The 17,919-nt window shown below is 53.8% G+C and overlaps 1 protein-coding gene across 1 annotated transcript; it reads right to left on the reverse strand.

The window, feature by feature from the left end:
* Positions 1-848: 848 nt before the first annotated feature.
* NOM1 (nucleolar protein with MIF4G domain 1) lies at positions 849-16,275 on the reverse strand. The gene is made up of 11 exons (XM_059934375.1): positions 15,166-16,275; positions 13,521-13,645; positions 12,644-12,839; positions 8,138-8,461; positions 6,433-6,543; positions 5,538-5,705; positions 4,831-4,952; positions 3,899-4,031; positions 3,301-3,432; positions 1,488-1,597; positions 849-1,173 (listed from the first exon to the last, which is right to left on the reverse strand). Exons 1-11 carry the CDS (start codon positions 16,273-16,275, stop codon positions 999-1,001), a joined length of 2,706 nt encoding a protein of 901 aa, XP_059790358.1. The 3' UTR covers positions 849-998.
* Positions 16,276-17,919: the final 1,644 nt, after the last annotated feature.

The raw sequence follows: 17,919 nt of genomic DNA on the forward strand, positions 1-17,919 counted from the left end.
CCCCAAGAACACCGCTCAGCAGGCGGCACCTGCTGTGTCCAGTGTCCGTTTGGTGACTTCAAAGTTGTTCCGGAAGGTGCATCACACCTGGACTCGATGGGTCTCAGTGACAGACACTCGCGGGGAAGGAAGATGTCCTTTCCCACGTCAGAACTTCAGGTGAGGAACCAGGATCGCCCCCCCTGCTGTGCTGCACCCACACCTGCAAGGCTTGAGTCAACTGCTGACTCTTCCAGAACACGTGCCTGCCAAGTAGTTGAAATAATCAATCAAACCCCAGGAATGTTTAACTGACGGTTTCTGAACTTTTTTTTTTTATTTTTTTTTTTAAAGATTTTTTTTTTTTAAATTTTTTTTTTTTATTATTATTTTTTTTATTTATTTTATTTATTTTATTTATTTATTTATGACTGTGTTGAGTCTTCGCTTCTGCGCGAGGGCTTTCTCTAGTTGCGGCAAGTGGGGACCACTCCTCATCGCGGTGCGCGGGCCTCTCACCATCGCGGCCTCCCTTGTTGCGGAGCACAGGCTCACAGGCTCCAGACGCGCAGGCTCAGCAACTGTGGCTCACGGGCCCAGCTGCTCCGTGGCACGTGGGATCCTCCCAGACCAGGGCTCGAACCCGTGTCCCCCGCATTGGCAGGCAGATTCCCAACCACTGCGCCACCACGGAAGCCCGGTTTCTGAACTTTTAACCAATACATAAAAGATAAATAAAAACGCCATCCGTTTCTTTATAACTGCACCCTCTAGAGGCTTACTTCGTCTATTAGAAAATTAGGCATTGGCACACCCCCTCCGCAGCCTCATTGCTGCCCGGGGCCCGCCCCTCCCTCCCTCTCCCCCACCTCCTAGAGATATAAATATAGGTATTTGAAGACGGTTCAAAACACAAATACCGTAAAACCTTGGACCGAAATAGAATATTTTAAACACGACAGACTGTGCTGCGGCCCCACATTGCAGGCGAATGAGCACCCCTTGGCCCCCAGCCCCGGCTACGGCCTCAGGGACGCCCTCCCCTGCAGGGCCCCGGCGCAGAGCTCGGCTCTCTCCCGCAGCGCGCTGGCCTCCTCGGCGCCCCCGTTGGCCTGCCCGCCCTTCAGCAGGAAGTGGCTGATGAAGAGCTTCAGGCCCTCCCGCAGCAGGCCCAGCGCGGGGCTGTCGGACACCCTGAGGAGGAAGGGACACGCGTCAGTGACCAGCCGGCCCCCGTCTCAGCCCTACGGACCCCGAAGCGGGGGACGTACCTAGCTTCCATCTGGCCAGAATTCTCAAGTAAGAACTTAATATGCTATCTGTCAGAAATCATTTTGTTTGCTATTAGGCAAGTCTCATGTTCCTCAAATTAATGTTCAGGATATTATTAAAATTAAAACTGAAAAGCTACATGTAAGTAAAACAAACTTGCTTTTATAAAACAACACAGGTGAAAACAATTTCTCTCCTCTTTTCCACATGTTTTATCGAAAGAGCTGGGAACAAACCTTGCAAAAATTAAACCAAGGTCTTCAACTTCCGTTTCCATGAGCAGCATATGTAACACTTTTCGTAAAAAGTGGACTCTGGGTTTGTCCAATTCACTGAATTCAACGACCTAATAGAGTCCGGATAAAAAACAGTTAAGTTACACTGTTGAGCCAACTTTGCAGTGACTTCTGACTATAGTTTGAGTAAAAAACTACTGCTCCCCTTGCCCCTTAACTAAGGCTATCTCCAGTTTTATAAAATGAACAGCTGTCAGCAAGGACGCGGGGCCCTGGGACCGCTCGCGCACTGCTGCGGGGCGCGCACACCACTGGCGAGAGCAGCTCGGCAGTGCTGAGTCAGGTCCGGGGGCGGATGGGTACCTAGCGAATCAGGAATCTCATTCCTGGAGTTGAAACGATTATCTCCATGTCTTAAAGAAACTATCCCCTAATTAAAACCATACACACACACACACACACAGACACACACAGAATTTAGATCCAGAAGAGACTAATTCATATATATAACAATCATAGTATACTTATACAGTGGAATACTATACGGCAGTAATAAAATCTAAGGACAGAACTGCAGATATCAACATGGATAAATTTCAAGCTTATGCTGAATTAAATAACTGTAAAAGGACATCAAGAGCCTGGTTAACCACAGGCAGACACGGGTGCTGCCTACAGCCAGAGCCCTGTGGGGTACGGAGGGGCCGGGCTGCTTCAAGGCGTCTCCAGGACGGGCTGCATCTGAGGGACACGCCACGTCCTGTTCCATTCTGAGCTCAAACTCAAGTGAACCGAAGGCAAGACTCCCCCCAGCAATGAGAAGGCACTAGCTCTCCGTGTGTAAATTCTCCCCAGTTCTGGAATGTGGGATGAGGCTCTGGCCCTCATTTTCAGTACAGCAGCCAAAACCCAAGGGCACACCCCTAAGGAACGCGCAGTTAACTCGACAGGCGCTCTGGTGAACAAATACATAAACACAGACAGGAAATCGCAGCCGAGCCTGTCCCAAGGGTCAGGAAGCAGAAGGCAAGACGCCGGGCCCCCAGCTACCCCTGCCCCTCAGCTTCTCTCACAGCCCACACCGTCAGGACCCCCAGGCCCCCGAGGTCCTACTGCCCGGGCCACCTTGACCCTCCTCTCATGTCTAGGCTTCGCTGCCCACCCCGGACCACCTCCAGAGCATGTGCGTTTCGTCGTCTCTGACGAGTCAACGTGGGAACTGGACGGGGGCGAGGCTGCCCCTGGTCTGAAAGATGTGCCACGGCCACGGGAGGGGCGGCAGGAGCCCAGCTTCGGCACAGCTCCCACGTCCCCACTCCTTCCTGACGGGGCAGCGGCTGCCGCGGGGCTCAGGATGGCCCGCACATGCACCGCAAGTCCCGAGACTGATTCGTGTAAAGGAGCAAACAACTGTAACGGCGCCTTGAGCTACTAGGCAACTTCACACTGCGCACTCACCTGGCGATTTCCTATGATGGTCTGATAATGAGAGTGTTTTTCAGGTGAGTCAGGATCTAAGGAAACGTATATTCTAAGGTACCAAACATACAGAATTACACCTGGCCCCTGAACTCGGCTTTGGACTGTGTAGTCCACTTACACGAGGACTGTTTTCACTAAACACGCACTGCAGGACCACACGCTCCAAAGCTGATTGAATCCTCACGTGTGGAACCAGGATACGGAGGCTGACTGTAAAGCTACACTCAGGCTACGACTGTGCCGGGGCCGGTGCCCCGACCCCACGCGGCTCAAGGCTCAACCGCACGCTATCATCTTCAGTGCTTCAAATCATCCCCCACGTTATACACACCTTCAAAATGGAAAGTGGCAGTGACTTTGTCTTCAACAAGTGGGCCACCAGGTGAACCAAGTTAGAGAAGTTAGTGGCTGGCAGAGTTTCTAAGTCCCGAAATTTGTCCCATATGCTGAACTGGAATGTCATCTAAATAACACAAAGAAAAAAAAAAAAAAGGTAAAATTCAACAAATTATTAGAATAAATCACTAAAAATATAATCCAAAGGTACTATACTTATTCACTTACTTAAAATATTCTAAAAATCAAGACTTTTTAGAAGCAACTACACTCTCCTTTCCTATATACAGTAGTTTGAAATAGCTTCACAGTAATTTCTTTCCATTACGGTATTTTCCCTTAAATCAGCAGAAACATTAGAAAAAGATGGTGCAGCATAAACCAGAGGCACTCGCCGGTTACGCGGGTCATGACCCCTCATCTGTGACAGGGAAAGGTGACATGGGGACACGGCTCAGGTTGTGCCCACGCTCTGCACACAGCTCTTGGCCGGGGTGGCCCCTGACTCAGGCCCCGCATCCCAGGAGGGCCGAGCCAGCCAGGGCGGTTAGAGAGGAGAGTGGGACACAGGCAGCCGGCCTCCCAGCCGTCACCTGAAAGCTCCTCGCGTAGTCACAGAGCTTGCCCGCCAGGAACGCGTAGAAAGGGTTGTACGTTTTCTCTTGAAGACAGCAGTCTACGAGGACGTGGACGATTTCTCTCTCCTGCTGATCCTTAAGCCCCAGCCTGTAAGACAGGAATAGCGAGGACTAAACCTTCAATTCGCCAAATTTTAACAGCTTCAAGGCAGAAATCTTTGAGAGGAACACATCCTGTCTGGCAGTTGGGTTAAGTGGGCCGAGTAGACAGGGTCAGGGAGCAGGACTGGAGATCTAGGCCTGGCCCCAGCCTCTGGCCTCAGGCTTTCCAGCAACGTGGCAGAAGGAGGGGACCCCAGGCTCTACAAAGGCCTGTCACTGGTGACCGACCGACAACAAACAGGGCCTCAGCTGTGGGCCTTTTTTTTTTTTCTAAAACGTATGGTCTGGTTTGCACGCAGTAAAATCCATCCTTTTAGTGCATAGTGTTGACTTTGGACGAGCATCCGTAGTCCTGCAACATTTCCCCTGCATTTCCTTCTGAATTTGAAGCAAATAAAGGAAAATTAATTATTAGACTTTTTAGATGTACTTTGTACACAGATGCTTTTCAATCTCATTACAACTAATTATAGAAGTTGTAATATAATCACAACTAAATTAAACAGGAAGTTTAATTTAGATGTAATCGGAAAGACAACTTTAACAGGAAGGTTTTAAGCAACTCATGACAAACAACAGCCACCGGGAACTGTCAGGTGGTCACATGATTTTTTCCAATCAAAACAGATCATAAACCGTCCTAATCTGGAGCTACCAGCGGTCAGTTAGCAGGAGCTGGACTGCAGCCCGTGGCGCGGGGCAGCGGGTGGGAAGGGGCAGGGCCCCGGCCTCCACGACGTGGCACCCAACTCAATGACGGAGCAGAGGCTCGCACACAGGCTTACTTCAGGAGCTTCTCGAATGCATCCAGAAAGTCTTCACTAGTCATAACTGTACAAAATATGTTTCTCCTGATGTCGGTGTTCATTCTCTGCTTTCGGGCAAGCTCCAGTATCTTCGAGCTAACCTGGAAAGAGGGACGACCGGGTGTAGATCATACAGACGTTTCAGTGAAAGTTGTTCTTTGGTTTAGCGTGGTTACTAAGTTTCTAAGAAGTAGTATGTGTAATTCTGTGGCTTGACCCAAGGCTAACTGTAAGGTATGCGTAAATGCATGTATGTAAACGCGGAACGTTTATTCTTGAGCAAACCCCCCGGCGCCCCCACAAAGGAAAAATAGCAAGAGGCAAAGCAAGCCCGCGAGGAGAAAACCGCTCGATATGGGAGGCTTTGTGGGAGCAGAGGGTCGGCCAGTCCAAGCACCAGTGGAATGAAGGCGAGGTTAGCGCTGCGGCCGGGGGGCGGGGGGCCAGGACGGCCAGGAGGGCGGGGAGGCCAGGATGACTGGGTGATCGTCCTGCATTCCCCTCGCTCCACTCAACGTTTAAGTCCCTTTCCTAACATTTTGAGACTTTAAAAGGAAATAACAGAAATGTAATTAAATGATATCACAAAGCAGTAGCCATTTCTATAAGGTCTTCAAATAAACCCAGGGAAAGCCGCGTGGGGACACAGGTCACACGCTTGGCGGTGGCGAGCACGGGCCGCGTACCGTCCCCGTGAGCTGCTTCTGCGGGGTCTTCTGCTGACCGCTGTCGATCATCGGGGCGCCACTCCACGCGGACCCCACGATCCACCAGCGCCCGGTCCGCTCGGCGTTCAGGACGCTGTCCCAGGAGACGCGGAGCTGAGTCTCTGTCCCTGAGCCAGCGCCTCGCAGCTGATTGAGAAAACAGCAGCCGGTGGAGGCCGCAGCAACTCAGAGCCTGGGCAACAGCGACCCCGGCTCTTTCCAGCTTGGATAACAGCGTTTGTGGTGCGTGAAAGCTGTGATGGGTCACTGACAGCTAGGACAGTTAAACGGTTAGGAATAATGCCAAAGTTCGAGGTAAACTCTCAGTGTGTGTGTTTGGGCTTTGTGGGTCTATCACCCAAAACACTTGTCTTAGAACAGCTGTCACGGGTGGGGGTGGGCAGAGAGGCTCAGACTCGGGCAGGAGGCGCGCCCCATGGGCCGGCAGTGAGGACTCCACCAGCAGGGGCCGGGGGTCTGCCGGAGGAGGCCACTCTGGGTCTGACTGGTGCCTGGGCCGAAGGACTCGCCTGAGGGGCCCCACGCTGAGAAGCTCTGGGGAGCTTAAAAAGACGAGCTCCCACTCCCCAGGCTGGCCTCCCTGGTCCTGGTGGGACCCTGGCCCGGGCCCTGTTCCAAAGTGATCAGAGGGTCCTCCCGCGATTCTCCGGCGCGGCCGAGGGCGGAGGGCTCAGCGTGGGACACACGCAGCTCACAGGGAGGATCGCCCCACAGAAACGTGCAGTTGCCTTTCACGTCTGGGAACCCCCGCTAACCAGGCGGGCACCTGACCTGTGGCTCCACCGCCCTCCAGAACTTCACGGGGGCTGGCGCAGACCCAGCAGCGCAGGCGGCCAGGAAGGAGGGTGCCTACCAGGGCTCTCTGCAGCTTCCGCAGCCTCTCCAGGGGCTCGGGGTCGTAGCCCGGGATCTTCCGCATGTCGTTGTTCTTCAGGGCCAGCAGCGTCTCCAGCATGAAGCGAACCTGGAGACAGACGGGAAAAGCCATTATCTCAAATGCCGGGAACCAACAACGCTTCACCGTGGGGAGAAAGACACCGCCTCTGCGCACGTGGTCACCGCCGCCGAGGACGGGTCAGGGGCGCCTCTGGGAGAGGTGGCACCGACCTCAGCAGCCGCCCAGGGCTCCCCCGCCCCGCGGGCCGAGAACACGCCCGGGCCGCGCGCCCTTCCGCCCCCACCAGCCCCCGGTCTCAGTCGCCCTCCTTCCCCACCGCGTCTGCAACCTCTTCCCACTCCTGGCCTTTTTGCTTTTCTAACTTTTAAACTGGAAATGACATCGTACTTAAGAGAAGACTTTCAAGAACAGCACAAAGACTTCCCACAGAGCCTGTCTGAGATTCCCCCCAACGTTCACTTCAGCTGAGACATAACTCACACAGCAAGCGCCCACGGAGCACACTCGGGGCTGTGCAGCCATCACCACGACCAGCTTTAGGCCGTTTCCATCAGCGCTCAAGGGCTCCAAACCCACCCAGTCACTCCCCAGCCCAGCTCCTCCAGCTTCAGGCCAGCTCGAGCCAAATGCCTGTGTCTGCCGTGTCTGTGTTTTAAACGGGACCCCTGAGCATTCAACACGGGGACAGGGTCTTCGCTGGGACCCTCCCCCACGATCTTCCTCTCCCACCTGGAGCCACCCCACCCCACTTACACAGCAACTCCACCACCACCTCCGCGGCCCCCAGGACCCTCAGCGGGCTCGGCCTACACCTCCCTCCTCACAGCTAACCCGAGCCCTCACCTCAGCATCTCAAAAATGGGCCAGTCTTCCTGTCCAGTGTGTGTCTCCTGAACAAACTACTGCCCACCTGCAGGCCCAGGCTGGTACCTGGGGTGACCTCTGACCCCTCCCTCTCTCTCCTTCCCCCCACCAAGTCTGGCCACTTCTACGTCCTAAACCCACATCCACTGCAACTCTGCTGATCATCGCCCCAACCCGAGGTGGCTTCTCTCTCTTTCCTATGCTGTAGCCAAAGTGACCTCAGCATGAAAACCCACTCTGAGCCCTTCACGTGCCTCTGGGATAAAATCCCAGTTCCCTGCGAGGTTTACGAGGCCCCGAGGCCGGCCCCTGCCCTGCGCCCCTGATGCCTCCCCACAGGGACGCTTTCCTTTTTCCTCAAATGAGCCCTCACCCGCCCAGGGGTTCCCATGACTCTCCCGTGCCCCTCAGTCTCCAGACCAGCAAACGAGGTGGCCACCATGAGCCCCACTTTCCAGACGGGGAAACCTAGGCCTGGAAGCCTTGGTCCCTTCACTGCCGAGTGGAAGAGCCAGAAGGCCAGGCGGGCTGACCCCCTCGCCCCTCCCCCCAGGCCTTCCCAGTAAACCTCTTCTGAACGGCTGAATGTTAAATAGATCGCTTCTTAAATTCACAACAGTAAAGACACAAGGTTCGCTCACACCTTGAAGATGTAGCCACAAAACCAGATGAGGCAGAAGATAACAGGGGTCATTAGGAGACGAAACGCAATATTTACCCCAGGTACTCATGTTTAAGTTCTGGTCAGTGTGAGCGTTTAGGCAGTTAGGAAGCAGGTCAGGTGACGCGCTCGTACCCTGCTCTGGTCCCGGAACTTGCCGCCTGCCCCACTGGCTTTGGCCTGGGCCTCAGTGATCAGTTCCTTGAGCGACAAAGCATCATCTTTCCTCAAGGAAAAGCCCACGTTTCTCAGCATTAACAGGATCAGTTCGATATCTTTTTCTGTGAAAGTTCCAATAAGTTTTCTCAAAATGTCAAAGATGAGGAGAGACTGCACCACGTGGAAGTTATATAAATGGGCGATGATGGCGAACAGGTTGTCACACTCTTTCCCGTCACATCCGCTTTTATAGACGTCAGCAAATTTCCTCACCACAGCCTCCAAAAAGTGCGCACCGACCTGGATGAAAAACAGAAAAAACATTACTGCAAACGTGTAAGAATCAAGTTAGCAAGTCACTCTCAGGGGTCCTTCTTCTTTTAACTTCAACGTATGTTGTAAGAATTAGTACTTTTAAAATGAACACATAAAATGTACATGTGGCAGGATACGAACTCCAGCAGGGCAAAACCTCTAAAAACACGAGTCTGAGTGCCCAGTGCTTTACAGAGGAAAACACCACACCACACACGACGCAGAGCAGGGTGCCCAGCGCCCACCTTCCCTCGAAGTGCACCTTCCTGTCCTTAAAATCAGCGAGGTGCTGTTTCTGGCCAGCAGCCATTCTGGTTCCTTGGAAAAATGAAATCGTTAAGAATGTTAAGGACACATCCGTATCTCTAAAAATGCACTACTAGGGCTTCCCTGGTGGCGCAGTGGTTGAGAGTCTGCCTGCCAGTGCAGGGGACACGGGTTCGAGCCCTGGTCTGGGAAGATCCCACATGCCGCGGAGCAACTAGGCCCGTGAGCCACAACTACTGAGCCTGCGCGTCTGGAGCCTGTGCTCTGCAACAGGAGAGGCCACGATAGTGAGAGCCCCGCGCGCTGCGATGAAGAGTGGCCCCCGCTTGCCGCAACTAGAGAAAGCCCTAGCACAGAAACGAAGACCCAACACAGCCAAAAATAAATATAAAAATAAATAAATAAATAAAAGATTACTATTAAAAAAAATTAAAAAAAAAAAATAATGCACTACTATCTAACACAGCTCACTTCTCCAGCTCGGTTGGGCCTGGAGGGAGAAGACGGGTGTGGGCGCCCAGCGGTGGCGGAGCGATGTTGACTCTCCAGCTGAGACATGGGGACGCGGATCACCGCAGCCGTGCTGGACCCTTGAAGGCGGACTGGGCCCAAGAGTCACCCAGCGACAGAACTAGAGGGTGTGGCCACTCAGTGGACAGGAAAGATCAACCTTCTGCATAACAGCAGCTGACGAAGCTTCTGACGGGGACGGTTCACCCGGGAGCGGGAGCAGAAGTGCGGGCTGGGTGAAATCATTTTAACCTACGGGGTTCCCCGCCGTCCAGCGGTTAGCGCTCCGCACTTCCACCGCAGGGGGCACAGGTTCAAGCCCTGGTCGGGGAACTGAGATCCCGCAAGACACGAGGTTGGGAAAAAAAAAAAGCCTTATAAAGCCTGAACCGTAGGACACCTGGGCAGGGCTGGTTATAGAAGCAGGTGTGGTAGTTAAAATCCCGGGTGAGGATGAGATCAACCGGACAGGCTGTCGCAGGAAAATATACACGTGTCACTGCCAAATCACAACAAAATAAATGCTAGAGGAGTCCAGAGAAAGGCACCAGATCGGCAGGAGGGAAGAGTGACTTCGCAGAGGCAGCTCTGACAGACTGGATGTGTTCTTTAGTTTCTGAAGACCTGAGAATAAACAACTTTAACCTACAAACTCCCAATTCAAGCCTCTTCTCTAAAGATAAACCTAAAGAATATACTCTCCTATCATGACCACTATATTACATTCAAATACAACTTTAAAAAAGAAATTAGAATTCTGCGGACATCAAGAAAAATTCAGGTATAAAACATACTCAGGTATGTTTTCAATCACACAAATGGAATTATTTAATCATATCAAAATCTGTCAAAATTACAGATTCCATTTAATGTCTTCAAAATAAAATATAACAGTATAGCATTTAAAAATAGGAATAACATTCACATTGCTAAAGTTATTTAAACAAATAAATTAATTCTGACTTGGGGATTTTAACACAAATCTGCACAGACCTGAGTTTTGATTTTTCAGCGACTCAGAAGCAATTCAGTAACCGACACCGTGGCTTTGTGACCCACGCTCCTCTTTGCATGGACCCCTGTGAGGATGCTTTTCTCATCACAGGCCTGAGAGAAGTTCAGTGGAACCAGAGTTTGGACAGCTCAGCCTCCTCTGGCACCAGTTTTAGTGGCTGTCGCTACTGAAGTCCCCTCGCGACTTGCCCTGGAACGATCACCTCAGCTGTCCCTCATGCTGTTAGTGAAGGTTTAAATGAGAAGTGGGACCAATGATCTCGCATTTTCAAATGCAGGGGATTCCTGATACTGTGTAGGTGGTCAGGTGTACGGCTTTTTCTGTAACTCAGTGAAACGCTGTCTGTACAGAAACCGTTTTGATTGTCAAGTACTCCGGGATGGTCCAGGAGGACCGGGGGTGCACTAGGACAGCCTATAATGGCGCTGAATGAATCGTGGCCATCACAGGGCACTAGGAAGGGATCCAGTGATTCCATTACGCTCTGTAATGAAGAGAAGCCCTTAGAAATCAAACAATTACGCCAGAAGAGCGATTCCCTAAACAGCTGGTGCAGCTGAGGAGAGTTTGCTGTTCAGAGGTCTCGGGGCCCACGCCCCCTCCTCTGTCCTCGCCTCCCTGTGCCCAGGAGGTCCCAGAGTTGGCCACCTTTCAAAGTTCTCACTGGGACTTCCCTGGTGGTCCAGTGGTTAAGAACCTGCCTTCCAACGGAGGGGATGTGGGTTCAATCCCTGGTCGGGGAACTAAGATCCCATATGCCGTGGGGCAAGTAAGCCCGTGCTCTAGAGCTCCTGCGCCACAACTAGAGAGAAGCCCGCACGCTGCAACGAAGATCCCACGTGCTGCGACTAAGACCCGACCCAGTCAAATAAATAAATAAAAATAAATTTCAATAAAATTTTGACAGAAAGTTCTTACAATATGACCTTGGCTAGAGGAGAAAAGCGTGGCTCAGAGGTTTCTCTAGGGAGGGTGACGAGCCTGCAGCGGGAGGAGAGGCTCCAAGCGCGCGAGGCTCACAGGCACTAACCTCACCGAGCGCTTCCCACGGGCCAGGCTCCCGCATACACTCCCTGCCGTGAAACCGCCAGACCAAGCCCCCGGGGAGGGTGGGGAGGCAGGTCACCAGGTGGCTGGTCTCCCCGCCCGGCACTGCCCTCACTGCTGAGCCTCCCGCAGATGCAAGGAGAAGGCCTTCTAGAAAGTCTGTGCTCTTTAAAGGAAGCCCCAGACAGGCCCACTCTGGAAGACCCCAAATGATTTTCAAGACCATAATTGTGAGCAGGTCCTAGAATAGTGGGAGGATGTGAAGAGCACAGCGGCAGCGGGGAGGCAAGGCCCCGGGAACCGTCCGCAGCCCGCGATCCGGGGGCAGCACGGCCTTCAGGGGCTTTGCTGCGTTTGCAAAGCGGGGCTAAATAAATACCTGCCCCGCTCATCCTGCTGGGAGTCCCCAGGACTTACACCAGGGGATCAGACTAGCAGTGACACGTTGCTGCCGAGGCCTGTTCTGGGAGGAGGGCAATCAGAAGGCAGAGAAGCTCAACAGCGCCACCAACAGATACTGCCCCACGCCAAGATCCTAAGGGGTCACCACGTTCTCTGGTAAACAGAAAGGTCACCTGGGAAAATTACACCTCGTCGGCCTACTCACTCACTCACGCGTCCACCTTAGCGTAAAGTCCTGCAACCAGACCGACTTCCCTCAACAACCCTGCAAGCAGCCACACGGAGGGAGCGGATGCTGACCAGGAAGGTGACGATCTCACTGTGGGAGGTGACAGACGAGGACCCAGGACGAGGTGGGCCCCTGACGCCAACACAAGGGTCCCTGACCAAGGACCAAGAGCACGGGGCGGGCCGGATGGCCCGGGGATGCTATTTCCTCAGCAGCACCTACTGGGTACCAGGCACGCACAGGAGATGCTTTAGACACGCTGTCCACTGAATCCCGACAAAGGCCCCACTTCACAGACACGGGCAGGTCTGTGGCCCACCCAGGGGGACCAAGGCTCCAAGCCCAGGCACTGTCACGTGTCCCCTCGCTTCATGCCCAGTTTTACCTCACATTCCGGTGGCCTCTTGCCCAACACAAAGCCCTGTGCTCTGAACGCCTGAAATAGTCACTGTTACCGTGGGGAACACAGAGTAGATGAAGGCAAGTCCACGATGTCACTCCAGAGGGACAGGACTAGCAGACAATAAGGCCATGTCAGAAGGGACTAAGCGCAAAAGCAGAAGTTGGCCAACATCACGTAGCTACCGAGTGCGGTTTAGGATGATACGATACAGACAAGGTGGCCTTGAGCCGTGTCAGCTGATCGCTGACACCAGCAGCACTTGGACAGCTGATGGGTGGAGAGAGGCAGCCCTACCTCGATGCCAACCGTGCAGTGAAGAATGCTGACCAGGAGGACAGGCTCCATCACCAGCCTGGCGGGCATGGCCGCGTCCGGGGCGCAGGCGCTCAGGAGGACGCCCGTCAGAGTGTCATTCATGTCCTTCCTGCTGCGGCCCATGTACAGCTCCTCCAGCTGGCCACTGATGGAGGCCAGGTTCAGCTCACTCAGCCTGCAGACAGTTGGAAAGACAGAGCGACAGTGCTGTTTCAAATCAAGAATTATTTTTTTAGGTCAATTAAAAAAAACTGAAAAAGTTATTAATACTTCCAATAGATCCTCTCTTGTGTATGTATTTGACCCACGAACAATTCTTATCCTGTCCCAATAATCCAGTATGTATGTACATAACACAGAATCTTCTGGAATCTTCAAATAACGTTAACTGCTGTCCTTCCAGCTGAAATGCGGCCACAGTAAGGCACACGCAGGATTCCCTTCAAGACCACAGAGACTGTGATGAGGAGATTCCACTGATACCCTTACCCGACCTCCCCGGGCAGAGGCAGGGAACCATCGTTAGCACATCCACACGTACTGTTGGAAAAAAGCCCAACTTTTCCATTTTCTGCTGGCACAAGAATCTTTTATTTCCTAACATGGAGGTAAGGGCTGTGCTGGCTGGGGATGGGAGGAGGTATATGCACTGCAGCTGTGCCAACTCCGAACATCAGATGGCATGTTCAGTAAAACCCCAGGACGCACCAAGAAGAGTGTTTTAATTAAAAAGAAATTAAAAAAAAAAAAAAGAAGGCAATGCATGCAGGCTTTGGTTTAATTCCCAGAACCATTCTTGTGTTTTTAGAAAAGAGACAATCTCTTGAAGTGACACAATACACTGTCTCGAGGTTACCTGTTAATCAGACCTTTGACCTGTTTCTTGAGCCTCTCTAGTTCTTCCTTTTTCTGGGCATCCACTGTCTCCTCTTCTCGCCTCACGTGAGGTGGGATGTACTTTCCACCATTTTCACAAAGACTCTGCTTGAAAGGACAGAAATAAATTACCAAAAAATGTACATTGGCTACACCCCACCTTTCCCCTTGCTACACTCACACTTAGATATTCAATTCCCAAGAACTGGGAGAGGCTGTCACCACTGACTACTGCTGCTTCATGAACATCAGCTATTTCCCGAGTGCCCGCTCCAGTCCTGGACAAGCACGCCATGGCCGGGACGATGGACGTCATTATTTACGTTAACATCAACACTACATTTCATCACCTTACTTTTCCCTCTGTAACTCTTCAGACCTGGCTGCGCCCCCCCGCCCCCCTTGTCTACCCGACAGAGCCCTGTATTCTACACTTCTGCCAGCCTCAGTTCACAGTGGGCACGGCAGCACACAAACACCTAAATTAAGTGCATCACCAGTTTTGGAGAAAAAGCGGTCCTAAGTAGTTTCAAACCTGTCAAAACCAACATCTAAATTTACATGATAAAATCAAAATCAATCCACTACTCACTATTTCCTAGATTTTCAACTGAGAGGATTACAAGCCATTACCACCGACCAACACTCCCTGACAAGCCTTTAGGAGACAGACATCTGTAAGGCATGATCCTTGCTGTCGGCCTTTAAGCTGAGCTGGAGAAAGCACATTTTCATACACAGAAACTTACTCTTGAGACACCCGTTAGTATGTCAATTACACCTCCACAGGCTGTGAAAGAGACTTGGGAACAGTCAAAACTTAAAGTGCTAAGAGAGGAACCGACAGCACTTGGGCACTGCTCACAGAGTGCCAGGTGCTAAGGCACCAAGGACAGAAACGAAAGACACTTCATATCCTTCAGGAGGGGAAAAGATTCCCAGAGATGTGTGACCTTAACAGATAAACACATACAGTGAGAAATCCAGGAAAGGCCTTGCAGACAGGAGAAATAATATACTCAGAGGCAGAAGGGTGAAATGGTGAGAAGCGGAGAAGGAAACACAGGCAATGCTGTAAGGCCGCCTTCAAGGTGCGTGTGGAGGTGACGCCGTTTTAACAGGCAAGGGGCCAGCACGTGAGGCCTCGTCTGCTCTGCTGTGGGTTCTAAACCTGGTCGTCCGTGTGGGACTTTATCCAAGGGAGTCTCGGAGATCAGCTCTGTGCTTTAGAAGGATCCACTCCAGGAGCAGCTGGACAGAAAAAGGACTAGGTGTGGCAGGGGTGACTCAGGGGCGGTGCAGGAGTCCCCAGGGTACACGGGAGGTGGGAACAAAGCATGGCGGAGGGGAGCCAAAGTCAGGTTTGGAGGCTGAGGCAGTGAACCGAGTGAGGATGTGGCCTTAGGACAACGGTGGGAACGGCCGGTAAGTCCCTGGGATAGAAAGGTCTCTAGGGATGTTTTTCTCCCTGTCTCTTTACTGTGGAAATTTAAATAACCCGACAGACCCACACTCAGCTCAAACAATTATCCATACATCAACGGTGTCACTTCTGTCCCATGCTCTGCCCCACCCGTTATTTTGAAGGAAATCCCAGAGGACTCAGGTTGTTCACAATCTAATACCTTATCGTTTGCGTCAACATCCTCCGAGGGATTTTCACTCCTCTCTTCATCTTCGGCAAAACGGACTCTCTTTTTCCTCCCTTCCTCCTTCGCTCTCCCCTCCGCTCCTCCGGCTTCTCGCTGTCCCTCGCCTACATCCTGCTGGTCCTCCTCCTCGCTCTGCGCTCCCGCTTCTGCCTCCCGCTCGCCTTCGTCTTCCACATCCTGCTCCTCCCGTTCGTCCTCGGTGTCACTTTCGGGGAGTGTCTGTCCCGCATCCTCCTCCTCCTCCTCACTGCTGCTTTCATACCAGCCACTACTTTTCCCAGAGTCCAGGGCTCCCAGGATGTAGTCGAGCCCATCGCGGGCAAAGCTAAGAGGCACGGAGCTTCCGTCGCCCTTCTTTCTGCGCTTGTTCAAGCCGAGGCACCGCTCCAGCTTTCGGATCTCTCGGTCCTCCTCCTCGTTGGCCGCCAGAAGTGCCCGTTTCCGGGCAGCGGCGGCGGCTGCGGGGGCCTTGGTCCTGCCGAGGGGACCCCTGGCCTGGGCCTGGCCGGCCTTGGCCGGAACCGGGGGAGGTCGCAGCCCCTCGGACGGCTGCGAGGCCTGCCGTGGGGACGGCTGGCCGTCCTCCTCCTGCGGCGCCTCCGCCCGGGGGCCGCTCGCTCCCCCGGCTCCGCCGCCGCCCGGGCCCGGGCCCTGCGAGGGGCCGGCCGTCCTCTGGAGCCGGCGCGCCTTCCTCAGGTGCCGCTTCTCCTTCCTCAGCTCCCTGCGGCTTTTCCTCCCGCCCGGGCGCACGCGTCCCTGAGCCCGGGGCCCCTCGCGGCCGCCGGGGGTCTCGCCCTCCGAGGTCGCCTGCACGAACTCCTCCACTGCTAGCTTTAGCCGCTTCAGGGCCCCCTCCCCGCCGCCCCCAGGCCCCCGGCGCGGCCCGCGCCCGGCTCGGCGCTTCCCGCGAGCCATGTGCCCCCGGCAGCCGCTTGGGACCAGGGCTGCAGCGCTCCTAGACTCCGATATTTTCCGGGACGCGCCGACGCGCGACTTCCGGGCGGGGCGAGACTTCCGGGCGGAGAGCGGCGCGCTGCGCGGGGCGGGGCGGCGCCCCCTGCTGGCGGGAGGGCGGCAGCGCATGGAGCCGCGCGGCAGCGCATGGAGCCGCACGGCAGCAAACGGTGCCTGCTCTTAAAAGACTGTAAACTATAACTTTCGAATGTGCACAAATACATTCTCGTTTAAAAACGAAAACTTTAGAGATTATGGTAAAGAAGGCTCCTAACGACGTTCCACAGTAGTAACCGCGCTTACGGGGTAGGGGTAGGGGTAGGGGTGGGGGTGGATCCTTGCGGACGCGTGTGCGGGTGGAGCGCGGGTGGAGCCATGGGACCACGCGGTGTGTCGCTGCGTGTTGCTCACGGGAAGCTTGGTCCTGAGCTCATTGCTCCTTTCACTCAACCTCACGCCTCAGGTCCCTCCGCGCTCCGCGTAATGACACACCTGTCCCTTATTAGGATTGCTGGGATTCCCGGGGATGATGTTCCCTGATTACCGCTCCATGGACAGCCGCCCCCTGGGGTGACTGGTACCCCCCCCCCCCCCCCGCCAGAGTTCAAGTCCGCTGGAATTTGTGGACGTGCCCTCGTGTGGAAATAGGGCCTTTGCACATGCAAAGTTAGGAGGAGGCCTTGCTGGATTGGGCAGGCCCTACATCCAAAGACAGGTGTTCTTAAGAGGGAAATTGGGGCTCACAGCTCACACACAGGTAGAAGGCCATGCGATGTCTGAGGCAGCGATGGCGGAGATGCTCCACGAGTCCAGGGACTCCAAGGATTGCGGCCACATCAGAAGCTGGAGGAGGCCTGGAGCAGGTCCTGTCGTGCAGCCCTGGGAGGGACCCACCCGGGAGGGGCCCAGGGACCCACCCCAGGGACCCACCCCGCCTACACCTTGATTTCCGACTTTCAGCCTCAGGACCGAGACTCTAAATGTCTGTTTTAAGCTGCCTGGTTTGTGGCGCTTTGTCACTGGGTGATTTGTACTGGGAAGCGAATACAACAGACGGGAAGGTGGGAGCTGGGGACCAACAGTACTCAGGACTTAATGGTGACCAGCAAAGAAATCTTCCTGGAGGGACCAGAGTGACACGGGGATGGAAGTTCAAGCCGGGGCTCCGGGCTCGGCTCAGATCCTGACCTCACTGTGTGTGACCTGCCCAACCCACGGAGACTCAGCGTCCCGTCTGCAGAGCAGGGAGATCAGAGTGCCCATCCCACAGGGCTGTCATGAAATTAATCAGATTTTTTTTTTTTTAGGTAAGAAGTGGATTTATTTATAGAGAAACACACTCCACAGAGTGTGGGCCATCCAGAAGGTGAGAAAGGCCCCAGGGTGTGGGGCTGTCAGTTTTTATGGGGGTGCGTAATTTCATAGGCTAATGAGTGGGAGGAATATTCCAGCTATTTTAGGAAGGGGCGGGGATTTCCAGGAATTGGGCCACCGCCCACTTTTTGATCCTTATGGTTGGCATTGGAACTGTCGTGGTGCCTGTGGGTGTGTCATTTCGCTTGCTGATGTGTTACAGTAAGCGTGTACTGAGGCTCAAGGTCTAGTGGAAGGTGACTTGTCCGCCATCTTGGACCCATTTGGTTCTAATCAGTTTATGTCATGTCCTCAGGCTATGTCATTCTTCCAAAGGTTGTGCCCTGCCCCCTCCCCTCCTGCTTCATCCCCGCCCCCCCACCCCCACCCCCCCGCAGAGATTTTACTCCCATATTCTTA

Source organism: Balaenoptera ricei, chromosome 9 (genome assembly GCF_028023285.1).
Source record: "Balaenoptera ricei isolate mBalRic1 chromosome 9, mBalRic1.hap2, whole genome shotgun sequence".
NCBI lineage: Eukaryota > Metazoa > Chordata > Mammalia > Artiodactyla > Balaenopteridae > Balaenoptera > Balaenoptera ricei.